The 13,527-nt window shown below is 43.0% G+C and overlaps 1 protein-coding gene across 3 annotated transcripts in view; it reads left to right on the top strand.

The window, feature by feature from the left end:
* MTUS2 (microtubule associated scaffold protein 2) overlaps positions 1-13,527 on the top strand; it is a 321,603-nt gene that overhangs the window by 127,856 nt on the left and 180,220 nt on the right. For all 3 annotated transcript variants that reach the window (XM_081197860.1, XM_081197861.1, XM_081197859.1), the window contains one exon: positions 5,123-5,329. In XM_081197860.1, coding sequence (XP_081053986.1) covers positions 5,123-5,329 — 207 coding nt within the window. The remainder of the gene's footprint in view (positions 1-5,122; positions 5,330-13,527) is intronic.

Below are 13,527 nucleotides of genomic sequence, written 5' to 3'. Positions count from 1 at the left end.
CCTCGCAAGACGAAAAGAATCCGTTCCGCGAGTCTCTTCGTCTTGCGGTTTTTTCGTCTTGTGAAGCAAGCCCATTAGCGGCTTAGCGGCTTAGCGCTATTAGCGGGCTTAGCGGATCAGCTGATAAGCGGTTTAGCGGCTTAGCGGATCAGCTGATAAGCGGCTTAGCGGCTTGGGAAAAAGGGGGGGAGGAAAACCCCCCCGCAGGAACTCGCAAGACATTTTCATCTTGCGAAGCAAGCCCATAGGAAATTCGTTTTGCGAAGCACCTCCAAAACGGAAAACCCTTTCGTCTAGCGGGTTTTCTGTCTTGCGAGGCATTCGTCTTGCGGGGCACCACTGTAATCCCAACCATTCAGGGACTTCATAGTGAGCCTGATGTTATCATAAGCCTGAATAGTTTGCAATTCCATAATTCCCTGGAAAAGGGCATGCAGGACTTAAATCTCTGGCTACCTAATTAAATTTAAAGATTTTTAAAGGATTTTTTTGAGGATGGAAGCCTCTTTGTTGCCGAGATTTCCACAACCTTCAAAACAATACAAAATTTCACCCTCCATTTGGAGGCACTGTACATTTCTAAAATAATGTGTCTGACTCCATTCTGATAACAAGATAAAATTCCATCAATATGTCCAGTATTGGAAGACTGCACTGTATTGTAAATAATTATAAAAGCATTATACATAATTTTTTGCCTATACTGAAGGTTGATCTCACCATCTTTGGGAGCTCTGTGTTTGATTGATTTTAAGTTACACAATACTTTTTGTGGAGTGATTGCTAAGGCCAGTACATTTTTCGGGGGGGACGGGGACGCAGGGGTATGCACACCCCTAAACAATTATTTATTTATTTATTTGTTTATTTATTTCAACTGCATCAGACCAATGTGGCTGCCTACCTGAATCTACCCCTAAACATTTTGTGAATCCTTGTACTTTTGCCCATTTACTGTATTTATTTCCCCCGATTTGAACTATAAAATGGTGATTTTTTTTGAGTAAGAGGTTTAAAGACTGTCTCAAGGCATATCTAAAAAAATGTAGTATACAGTGGTACCTCAGGTTAAGTACTTAATTTGTTCTGGAGGTCCGTACTTAACAACAGAACCAGACTAAGAATCATAGAATTGTAGAGTTGAAAGGGGCCACGAGGGTCATCCAGTCCAGCCCCCTGCAGTGCAGGAATCTTTCACCCAATTTGGAGCTTAAGCCCACAACCCTGGGATTAAGAGTCTCATGCTCTACTGACTGAGCTACCCAGCCTATGCCCAGAGTATTCTGTTTGTGACTACTTGATTGCCTGCAAGTAGTTAATTAATGCAAGTAGGCCTTTTCCCAAGACTGAAGAATTTACCTTAAGCAGAGTGCTTTACCAACAAGACTAGCAGGCAAAGTTACCAGTTACGTCCACCTGATCTTGCCTGATCTTGACTTTCAACTCTAAGCCCCAATATCTAGACATTTGCAGTGTATGCTGAGCCACTAACACAATTTTAAAAAGACTTCTTCTTGCTGCAATACCTGGGGCAGACCCAATGTGCCGCCAGAAAGTTCTATCTTCACTTGATGCAGAAAGCTCTTAATTCTTCCACAGCATGGCATACGGCGGCTCTCAAGGAAAACGAACAGTGTTTGCCCTGAAAGCAGCTGATGCTGATATCCCAGTGCCTCTGTTTTCAGAGAACCACCAAAGCAAGACATTAAAAAGGTTTATTGGTTTCAAGCTGCTGTAGCCTTTGTTGGATGACTGGTTTTTTATGTGTTACGGTAGGGGGGAGAGAAAATGGATAATGGCATCTTTGTCAGTGGTCAGCATTTAGATAGATGCCCTGGGTGGCCCCTGCAAGTAGAAATGCTCAGTTGAAGCATCTTTACCTTTAAATGAATGAACCAAGACAAATTTCAGAGGTAGGGAGGTAATTCTCTCTTTCTAATACAAATGTACATACCCAAGTACAGTGGTACCTCAGGTTACATACGCTTCAGGTTACATACGCTTCAGGTTACAGGCTCCGCTAACCCAGAAATAGTACCTCGGGTTCAGAACTTTGCTTCAGGGTGAGAACAGAAATTGTTCTCCAGTGGTGCAGCGGCAGCAGGAGGCCCCGTTAGCTAAAGTGGTGTTTCAGGTTAAGAACAGCTTCAGGTTAAGAATGGACCTCTGGAACGAATTAAGTACTTAACCCGAGGTACCACTGTAACATGCTCCACTCCACTTGCCCTGGTCTAGGAAGAGAAATTTTTCCAATAAATATATAGATATGGGTACACCCAACCCCCAACCCCCTCCTTCTGCATTATGATGCTCATCCCATCTCCCTGAATTGATGGAACTAAATAATTTAAATAGATGCCATGGGAGACTGCTGTTCTACCTGCAGTTTCAGAGGCAGTATACCTCTGAATACCAGTTGTTGGGAAATGTGGTTTTGTGCAGAATTCACAATTATCTGAGTTTCACAATACACTCACCAACCTCCCCCCCCCCCCCGGATAAAAATGTGTATTTTAGAGGAAAGTGGGTATAAAATGTGTATATTAGTGAAAATATAAAAATGCATTTTATTAAAATAAATTGCTCGCAAATATGTGTATTAGGCCAAACGGTATACAAGTTGGACATATAATAGTTTAAATATGCACTAATGTGAACCTTTTTAAAATGCACTCATATACGGTCCTATCCAGAATCAGTGGACTCCCCAAGTCCCGGACCTGGGAGCCACTCAGCTACAAACTTGATTTATCCATATCTAGCTGTTACTGCTGAAACTCAGTTCTTTCCCATGGAGCAGCCATCATCATGTCTACTTCAACCCTTCATCATCTCCCTGCATGATTTGCTGTATTTGCTGTGCCATGGTGAATGCATACAGCAGTTTTCAGATGTCCTTATAACTCCAGTTACATCTGTCTTTTGTCAGCCAATCTCTACTTGGAAACACTTTAAAGTCCTCTAACGGGACAGCGAAAGCATCAAAGAGACTGATTCTTGTAGAGCACAGACAATGTTTAATTCTGAAACTGCCTTCAGGCAGCTACAAAATGGAGTATTTCTTCTTGCTTATTTTGACAGATAAACTGAAATTAATACCAGAGATTAAAATAACATTGTCTGGATCTCTGATCATTGAAGAAAAGTTGCTGGTAGCTGTAGTCAGTCACCCCATTGCTGTTCAGTGAATACTAACAAATTTTGGATAAAACCACCATGTTTGCATAGAAGCACTTGTCCACGGGAGGCAGTGGAGCAAGTCAGAACCAGGAGTCAAGAGCAAGCAACAATCAGAAGCCAAGGGTAGGAGTCAGAACTGAAGAACAAGGCTAGGAACGCAAGACACTCCAGAGCTCAAGCAAAGCACCACTGAGACTGGGAACCTACCTATATTCCATCCTGCCTATGTGGAGCCAATGGCCATCCTGGTGGGTGGAGCCAGACCAGAGCACTGAAAGCCTGTGGTTGTACATTTCACCACATGGGGCATTGGCCAATAGGTCCTGACACACTGTAATGAAGTGGCAGGAATCAAAAGACGGATTCTATTATCTCGGCTGTGTAGTCAACTGTCCATAAGCTATTCAGTTTAGGCCCTGCCTGAAGGCAAGTTAAAGTATTACACTTTCAACAATTGCTCCACCTTGATGCTGTTCCTGGTGTAACATTTAAAAACACTTTATGGTGTTATAAGGACAGCTCCTTATCCTTGGGTGTGGTGGCGCTTGAGTACGGATGCGCCATGACTTGGGAAACTCTGAAATGTTTCACCTTCCACAGGGATTGTTATTTGGCACCATGGGGAAAGTCCTTTTTAGTATGCTGCATGAAAAAGGTTGTGATGTTTAAATACGGCTATCCTGTATCTAAAGCAAGCTTTCCTGTGCTGAAAGCCTTCCTGTTAGAACCTATGATTTTCTGGAAATCCTTCAAAATGGAGATTATACCCCTGTTGAGCAAGTAATTAGGAAATTCTAAATAATAAAGACATCAGACAGAAGGTGGATGTGCTATAACTCTTCTTTAGAAGACAGTATTAAGTTTTACCATTACACTTAATTTGCTGCTGAAAAATGTATTTCCCTGCAGGAGGATGGCACCCTGCCATTAAGTTTCTTTCACATTTGCTCTGACAGCCTAGCTGTAATGTCAGTGCCCCCCATTGAATATAATCCTATCTGTGTTACGCTTGGATTTTCTATCAGTAGTTCCAGTTAGTGCTGATTATCATAAATACGGTCGTGTACTGGATTCTCCATCCCATCAGAGCAAGGAAGGCGACTTGAGTGGCCTGACCACGGCCAGCCCCACAGCACAACAAGGACGTTGGCTCCTGAAAACAAAAGGGTTGTCCTAGCCACTGGAGTGATGGCAAAGGAAGCTCTGGCACCAAGGAGAAGGAATATCGCAACTCAGCCACCTAAGGCAATGGAGAAGCAGTAGTCTCATGAGAGGCCAGGAGGGGCATTGTCTGAAGTTATTTGCAGCCCATATTTCTGAATCCATTCAGGGTAAAGCAGGGGAGAGGAAGACCAGGGTGACTTTCTAACCTTCTTCCCTGCACAGCTGAGGCCCCTACAAACCACCCACCTGGGGTATGTGGGATATCTTTAAATAATAATAATAATAATAATAATAATAATAATAATAATAATAATAATAATAATAATTTATTTATACCCCGCCCATCTGGCTGGGCTTCCCCAGCCACTCATTTATTTCATTTTTATGTTTAAAACCTACAAAAACCAACCAAAGTTATTGTAGTACCTTATATGTTTCAGCTGGAATAGCTCAGTTGGCAGAGCATGAAACCCTTGATCTCAGGGTCATAGGTTCGAGCCCCACATTGGGTGAAAGATTCTTGCATTGCAGGGCGTTGGACTAGAGGACCCATGTGGTCCATTCCAGCTCTACTGAAAAACGCCTGCTCAGCTCTAGTCTAGTGCTTTTAACTCCACTGGTGGTGGTGGTGGTATGTTTAAAAGATGCCAACTTGAAAAAGGCCAAAAGAATGGCCTACTTTAGATCCTAAGACTGTTCGTTTCCAATAAACACAGCCCTGTAATGCAATTTTTGCTTCCTGACGTTTTCATATAACATTTTTAATTTCTACCCCCAGTTGATCTCAAAAAAGTCCCGAATCCAAATGCTACGAAATCAAACCTTCCCAAGCCATGTCAGTCTGGACTTCGCCCTCCTGGTTATTCCCGCTTGCCGGCCGCTAAACTAGCAGCCTTTGGCTTTGTCAGGAGCTCCAGTGTCTCGTCGATCTCAAGCAACCAGTCGAATGACAGCGTCCAGAGTGATCAAAGCAGGACAGCCAGTCGTAAGTCAGGGAACATTATTCCCACTCTAGATATGAGCAAGGTTCATTGCAGAGGGTGGGGGGGGGGGAGCAGGAGAGAAGAGGGTGAAAGAGAAAATTTAATTCCCTACTAGGATGTTTCTAATGGTTGCTTTTTTTCTCAATGCACATTTCTGCTGGTATGGAATCTTCTTTGCCTACCTTTGAATGTTATGAAAATAATGATGGATGAATAATTTCGGATGACAAATTGCTTGGATAGGTTTTACTGCTTCAAAAAAAAAAAAAAGGCATCTTGCACAGTTCTGCGTCTTCTTTTTTTACATGTTTGATGAATTATCCCTCTTACAAGCTGATGTAAGTAAATAAGTGCAAGTAGGTGTCCTGCATCAGCACACAGCAGTTATGAAATCCACGCACTTCGGGGGAAGATTATGTGAAGTAAGCAATCTATTCTTTCTCGTTTGCTCTTGTTCCGTATCTCTCTTCAACGGGGCGAGCCAATCTTGGTTCAAGAAGCTAATGAAACCATGCTAGGGATTTTAAAAAGGATCAGAATTTTGCTGTTCCTCCCCTCCCCCTTAGCTATGGTCGCCTTTTCAGCTGTGGGGAAGGGGAAAAAATCCTTGGCTGAAATGTCACCTCAAATCCTATTTTCTGTTGCTAATGTTAATTTTATTAAGTACGAAATAACCGCACGATGCAGACCGTGCTCCTTATGGGATGTATATGCATGTGCCGTGCGCCAGAAGCACAAGCTGGGATTGGAGGATTTTAATTTTTTTCCTAATGCCAGTTCCTCTCTTTGAAGACCAGCTTCAGCGTGAACCGTGTCAATTTCAAAGCAACTGTTATCACTCTCGAAGTGGTTCAAATTGAAGGTGCCAGCTTCCATGAAGTGCCAGAGGCTTTTGGATGCTGTAGAGTCCTAAATCTTTCAGTGTTTATGCTAATTTTGAAATAATTACAATAAATAAAACAAAACCAGGCTACAGCCGATCCTAACGACTTCCTTACGCTTGCATAGTAGGTTCGGTAAACCGGAGCAGCAGCAGTGTGGGATATTGAGCTTAGTGGCTGCAACTACAAAGATAATGTTATATATGTAGAAGCCTTGATCATGGTGCTCTGTCGCACACTGTAGGATGCATGGGAAAGGTTTAAAGAGACAGGGCAGAAAACGTACATCCACAGCACAGAGCCCAAATAAATGAGATATCTCAAGCCCAGAGTAGAATTGCAAAGAGGGAAGAACACTTGCATCCCCAATGGTGAAAAATATTTTATTGGAAATAAATTGTTAACCATTCTTTTATTATTATTAAATTTGTGTGCTGCCCTTCATCCGGAGATCACAAGGCAGTTCACAACATAGAAATTCAAAATGAGAACACAAAATGCATAATAAAAACAAAAACAAACCAATAGCCCCCCTCTCAAAAACACATTTAGGTGGACATAGAATGTTAATCAACCAAAGGCCTGGTTGAAGAGAAAGGTTTTCGCTTGGTGCCTAAAGCCCTCCCTGTGGAACGCCCTCCCACTAGATGTCAAAGAGAACAACAACTACCAGACTTTTACAAGACATCTGAAGGCAGCCCTGTTTAGGGAAGCTTTTAATGTTTGATGTATTAGAGGATTTTAATATTTCTTTTGGAAGCCGCCCAGAGTGGCTGGGGAATTGTTGTTGTTGTTGTTGTTGTTGTTGTTGTTGTTGTTGTTGTTGTTGTTGTTGTTATGAAGACATCAGGTGAGCCTCCCAGGAGAGGGCATTTCTCCAATGGGGAGCCACCACAGAAAAGGCCCATTCTTGTGTTGCCATCCTCCAGACGTCTTGTGGAGAAGGCACATGAAGAAGGGCCTCAGATGATGAACGCAGGTCAGTTCATAGGAGGAGAGGTGAACCTTGAGGTATTGCAGTCCTGAGCCATTTAAGGCTTTATAAGTCAAAACCAGCACTTTGAAGTGGGCCTGGAAATTGATTGGCAGCCAGTGTAATTGGGTTAGGATTGGCATTATATGCTCAAACTGGCTTGCCCTGGTAAGCAAGCTGGCTGCTGAATTCTGCACCAGCTGAAGTTTCCGAACCGTCTTTAGAGGCAGCCCCATGGATGACACATTGCAGTAATCTGACCTAGAGAATACCAGGAGTTCGGCTATCCCTGTCCAGATCCCTGCCACTGAGGCCACCTGTGCCTCAAGCAACAGCAAAGGAACCAGAAGTACGTACCCACTCTTACACAACAATACAGTGGTAGCTCTAGTTGCGGACTTAATCCGTTTCAGGGTGCCATTCGCATCCCTAAAAGTCTGCAACTAGAGTGCCTCTTCCGCATATGTGCATGGCGTGATCGAGCGCTTCTGCACATGCACGAAGCAGGGGATTGCTTTTGCGCATGCGCGCGTGGCGAACCCGGAAGTAAACACTTCCAGGTTGGCCGCGTTCGTAAGCTGAAAGTCCGTAACGAGAGCGGAACGTAACTAGAGGTACCACTGTACATTCAGAATATGCCAAAAATGTCTTGCAAGTGGGAAAGTTTGTGTCTTAAGACGGTTGGCATTGGTAAAGGGCTGCTTGAGAGGCTGTCCCATCATTTACAGTACAATCCAACACATGTTTGCTTAGAATAAAGTCCCATTGAATTCAGTTGATCCACTGGGAAAACACAGTCGGTATCATAATTCTGTGACATCAAAAGGTTTTCATGACCCCTCAAGACCCCTGAAATGTGGGGTCACAAAAATTGGGTCACACTCACTTTTACACTTCTCTCCACCCCCGAGGACTGAGCATGGATTAATTTGGTGCTAAATCCAAAAAGAAGGAAATAAAGATCAGTCATCCCAGGGATATAGGATTACAGACTTTTAAAAAAATATTATTTGATTTTTTTTGTTGATACACCAAGAAAAAGAAGAGGAAGATAGGATTACAGGCTTAAGTGAGTGATCCTAACTCCACCGCTCCCCAGCTTTCTGCTAGTGACACTTCCACCTGCCCACCCATTTGGCGAGTAGAATGGAAGGCTCTGAGCCAGCAGAGTGATACTGGCATCCTTTAATGTGCATAAACTGCTGTGAGCAGGATAGAAAGCTTTCGTGTTTAGGGTTATTTTTTTTACTGCTACATTTGTTTAGGTTGTGATTTTTAGGCTTTGGTTATATTGCAAGCCAAGCTGACTTTAGGCTTTTACTGAGCTTTTATTGTTGTACTGTATTAGGTAAATTTTATTGATTATTGTGCTTTTTGTTTTGTGCCACTTTGGGTGTTTTTACGTAGAAAAGTGGCTAATAAATCAATTGCCTTTCCCAGTTTTCTCAGGAAGCTTTTGCTCTAAAGAAGATGATGCCTGGCAATGGTCTATCCTTTGCATGCTGCTAGATATTTGTTGATTTAGGGCAAAACTAAATATTACATTATTCTCACTTTTTGTGGGTTTTTTAATGCTTAAACCGGCCATTTGTTAGCTGAAGAAAAATCAGCTGCAGAGCTGTAATTGAGAATGCGCTTTCAATCATGCATGCTCTGAAAATGCCCCCATTAGCCCCTGAAGGTCTTTTTTGCAGAAGCAAACAGTGAGCAAGGGAAGATTTTCTGGATCTGACCCAAGCTGCTTTTACTTCAAAATGAGTAACTGCTGCTTCTGGAGGAAGCACAAGGGTACCCCCACGTAGAGGGCATTTCAGTAAACCAATTTTGAAGTTGCCAATGCCATTATGGCGTAAGCATTCATGGGCTAGAGTAAAGAAATAGGCCCTACATCACAAACACTTATGCCACAATACATTTGTTAGCTTTAACATGCCTGAAGAAACCCTTTTGAGAAAGCTGAGTTTGGGCTCTGTAACCACCTTAAGGGTGCTGGATGATCTGATGTGGACTTTGGCAACCTGCTGCAGTGTTTTATATTGCGAACCTCCACCCATGCTCCTGTAAACTTGCAGATAAACTCAAACATTGCAAAAAAGCCAATGAGCTTCCAGCGACCTCCTTCCAAAGGAAAGCAAATACTGTGCTCTTGGAACATGCCGTGGCTTAGGGAAATAGGGGAAGCATCACAGTAATAGGAGCCTTTGCTTGGAAAAGAAAACCGTGGCAACTTGTAAGGGCCTGACATCCTGTTTAAATCAGGCCATCTGTTCATATTTCAGGAATCCTTCTGCACACTTAGGATTCTAATACATGCAGGAGATTTTCCTCTCACATGCCAAATTTGGGGCAGGGCCAAAAATAGACCTTGGCAGTTCAGGTGTCTCTAGAGACTGAGCTATTGCCTCACCTCCCTGCTAGACTGATTTTTCTGAACAGGGAATGTATGTCAGGGAATTGTGGAACAAAACCCACATCTTTTGCACACCTAAAAATACTTTTCTGTCAGAACTACAGCATGGCCTTGGCTTTTTTGTATTCTGATAGCGATGCGTCTTGCGTATGACTGTGTATCTTATATAAGTGCATCAAATAACACCATATGTGATATTAGCATATTGGTGAACTGAATTCACATCACTTGGCTTTCATTGAATAAGGCCAATGAAAACAACAACAGAGGGGTAAGGCAATGGAATGCATGACAATAAATGTGTTCTGAATAAACATATATTGTTTAATTGCTGCTCTTGAATAATTGTGTTATGGAGAGGTTCTCATTCACATTGACTTCTGCTCTTTGTGCCTTACAGAAAATCTGAATCTGAATATTCTGTTCACTAGTAATTTTAACGCCTTCACCTCTGAGGTGCTAATTACTTAAATTTGGGGGATAGCTAAAGATGCCCAGGCATTTGGATGAGTTTGATGCAATGAAACCAGTTACTGTCTGATTTATTGCCTGTCTGCTTGCTTTATTTAATATTTATTGGCATTTATAGCCTGCCCTTTATCATGCAGTCCCAGGGTGGGTTACATACAGTACAAAATAAGTAAGGCATGTAATACATACACATTACTAGGCCAAAACCAAATCAACAGCAACCAGCAACAGCGTCAACACTGTAAATGAAAGGGGGATTCTGATCTTGTCCCCAACCTCAAGGCCTATGCAAAAAGATGCATCTTGTCCTGATGTCAAAATGCTCTTTGAAGAGAAGTGCATTCCACAATCTGGGGCCATCACAAAAAAGGCCCTCTTATGCTCTGCTGCCCCACAAACTTCATAAGACAGCAGAGCTTATCAGCAAGGCCTCACCTCCAGATCTTAACACCTGGGCAAGTCTGCATGGGAGGGGGCATTCCTTCTGATATTTGCAACCCAAGTCATTTAGGGCTTTGTATGTCAATGTAAGTACCAGCTGTGATTTCAGTAGTAATTACATTACATTTTCTTTAATGTGATGGTTATTGTGATCTAGTTTTTTAACATTACTTTTAGATTTTTTTTATTCTATTACATTCAAAAAGAAAGAAAAGTGTGAATAAGAAGAGAGGGGAAGAAGAAAGATTACAAAGTTTTTACTATATTAACAAAAAAGAATTATACGGAGAAGCAATATCTGTCACTTTTTAATGCCAATATATTGCAACCTGTTTCAAGTTCAGTTTTATGTTAAAATCCACCCTAGAGTCATTAAATGATAAAAGGGTGGATTTATAAATGGAATATATAAAATTGATAGTCAAGTAACAAAATGGCAAATGCTAATTCCAGTAGAATTCTGTGCGATGCTGGCCAAATGTGACTTTATGCACTAAAGAACTCAGGTATATAAAGAATCCAAAAAATCTCAATGGTGCCTTGCTTCTTGTTAGGAATATATGGTTGACAATTTAATATATTCTTGTAAACAGGTTAATTGGTGGGTTTCTGGAGGAAACATTGGCTCTGGATCCATTCCAGTCCGGCTTCCACTCTGGTCATGGGACCGAGACGGCTCTGGTTGCCCTAAAGATGATCTCCGCAGGCAGCTGGATTGAGGCGGGTCGGGGCTGCTGATTCTTTTAGACCTGTCAGAAGCCTTCAACATGGTCGATCATGAACTCCTGGATCACCGCCTCTCCGACGTGGGGATCCAGGGCACAGTCCTTCAATGGCTGCGCTCATTTCTCTCTGGTCGGGGACAGAGGGTGGCGCTTGGGGGGGGGAACTGTCATCGTGCCACTCCTTGGTGTGTGGAGTGCCGCAGAGTGTGATACTCTCCCCGATGCTTTTCAACATCTTTATGAGCCCAGCTTGTCCAGAGTTTTGGTTTGGGCTGCCATCAGTATGCTGATGACACCCAACTCTATCTGTTGATGGATGGCCATCCTGACTCGGCCCCAGACACACTGATCAGAAGTTTGGAAGCTATGGCTGGATGGTTACGTGGGAGCCGGTTGAAGTTAAATCCTTCAAAGACAGGTCGGGAAGATATGGGATTGGGGAGCAACTCTCATCTCTTATGGGGCACAATTAGTGCCAGCACTGGCCGTTAAGAGTTTGGGTGTAATCTTCGACACCTCCCTTTCCATGGAGGCGCAGATTGCAGCTATAACAAAGGCAGCATTTTTTCATCTCCGCCAAGCTAAGCAGTTGGCTCCTTACCTCTCTCGCCCTGACCTAGCCACTGTGATCCATGCGACGGTCACCTCCAGACTTGATTATTGTAACTCACTCTACGTGGGGCTGCCCTTGAGACTGACCCAGAAACTCCAGTGGGTGCAAAATGCTGCTGTGCGACTCCTTACGGGGTCCTCGCCGCGGGATCACATTCACCCAGTGCTATACCAACTGCACTGGCTCTCGGTGGAGTACAGGATCAGTTTTAAGGTGCTGGTTTTAACCTTTAAAGCCCTATACAACCTAGGACCCTCGTACTTACGGGACCGCCTCTCCTGGTATGCCCACGGAGGACCTTACGGTCTTCAAATAAAAACATTTTGGAGGTCCCAGGCCACAGAGAGGTTAGGCTGGCCTCAACCAGAGCCAGTGCTTTTTCGGCTGTGGCCCTGATCTGGTGGAACGCTCTGTCACAAGAGACTAGGGCCCTGCGGGACTTGACAGCTTTCCACAGGGCCTGCAAGAAAGAGCTGTTCCACCAGGCCTTTGGCCAGGGCACCGTCTGACCCCCTCCTTTGGTGATCTTCGTAGAACTCTGGCCCAGTGGTTGCCATTTGATTTTGAATTGATTTTAGAATATTGATTTTAGAATGCTGTGTTACTTTTATTGCTGTTAGCCAATCTGAGCCCGGCCTTGGCTGGGGAGGGCAGGATATAAATAAAATTATTATTATTATTATTATTATTATTATTATTGAAAAGCTTTTGCAATCTAGAGTGGAGAGATAGGTGAACAAAGTCAGTTGCCTCTGAATTTATCCACCTGGCTGTATGCAGTTGAACATCTGGGGCTGTGTGAAGGTAATTTTTGTTTAAGCTAATCAGCAGTTCAACAGCATAGGCTAGATTCAGCTCCTTCCCACTTCCCCAATCACCTCCTGCTTTTGTTCAATAAGGACTTCATGTTAAGGAAACCTTCTATACTGATGAAAGGTAAGGATACAATCTTCCTTCACGCACAGAGACCACCCATACTGATTCAAGGGTAATTTGTTATCTTCAGATGGTTTGCCCACCTGCATATATCTATGGTGGATGATTAATCAGCGTTTACATTGGTACGATAAATTACTCCCCCCTCAATGATCCATATTGTATATATGACAGCGAGGTCAAAGCATCTCTAAGTAAAAGAGAAAGGCAACCAAAATGATCAGTGGGCGGGAGGGAGGACCACTTTGCCAATGCAGAAAAGCTGAAGCGCTTGAGGATTTTTTAGCTTTTAGTACAAGAATAATATTTTTATTTTTAAAAAGTATTAGATATATTCATGGAAGTAGATATAGGTCAGGGCTGAGGAACATGTGGTCTTCTGGATGGTGCTGGACTGTAAATCCCACTTAAAATACAATGTCCTAGACCAGATTTTTGAGAGGCACCTAAATTCATGTGAACCAATGGGACCCCTCTTTCATCTGTGGACCTCCTTCCCTCCGGCACAGAAATGCAGATGGAAAAACAGATATTGCCTGAGGAAGAACCCTTGATACATAAATAAAATTATAGTGCTGCTTTTATGCCTTCCCCCAGGTGTTGAGTTAGACACAGCCAATACTGCATATCCAATGGTTTGGCCCTGTGGATTTTTAGCCTGCAGTAAATGTTTAAATGCATTGTCATGGAAGAAAACAAACTGTTAATAATATTGCTTTTCCATGCAAGCATGGTTTTCATAATTGGGAA

The sequence above is a fragment of the Podarcis bocagei genome (genome assembly GCF_964188305.1).
Source record: "Podarcis bocagei genome assembly, chromosome: 6".
In the NCBI taxonomy this organism is placed as follows: domain Eukaryota; kingdom Metazoa; phylum Chordata; class Lepidosauria; order Squamata; family Lacertidae; genus Podarcis; species Podarcis bocagei.
The sequence above is the reverse complement of the archived record's forward strand: the minus strand, read 5'-3'. Positions and strand labels throughout refer to the sequence as shown.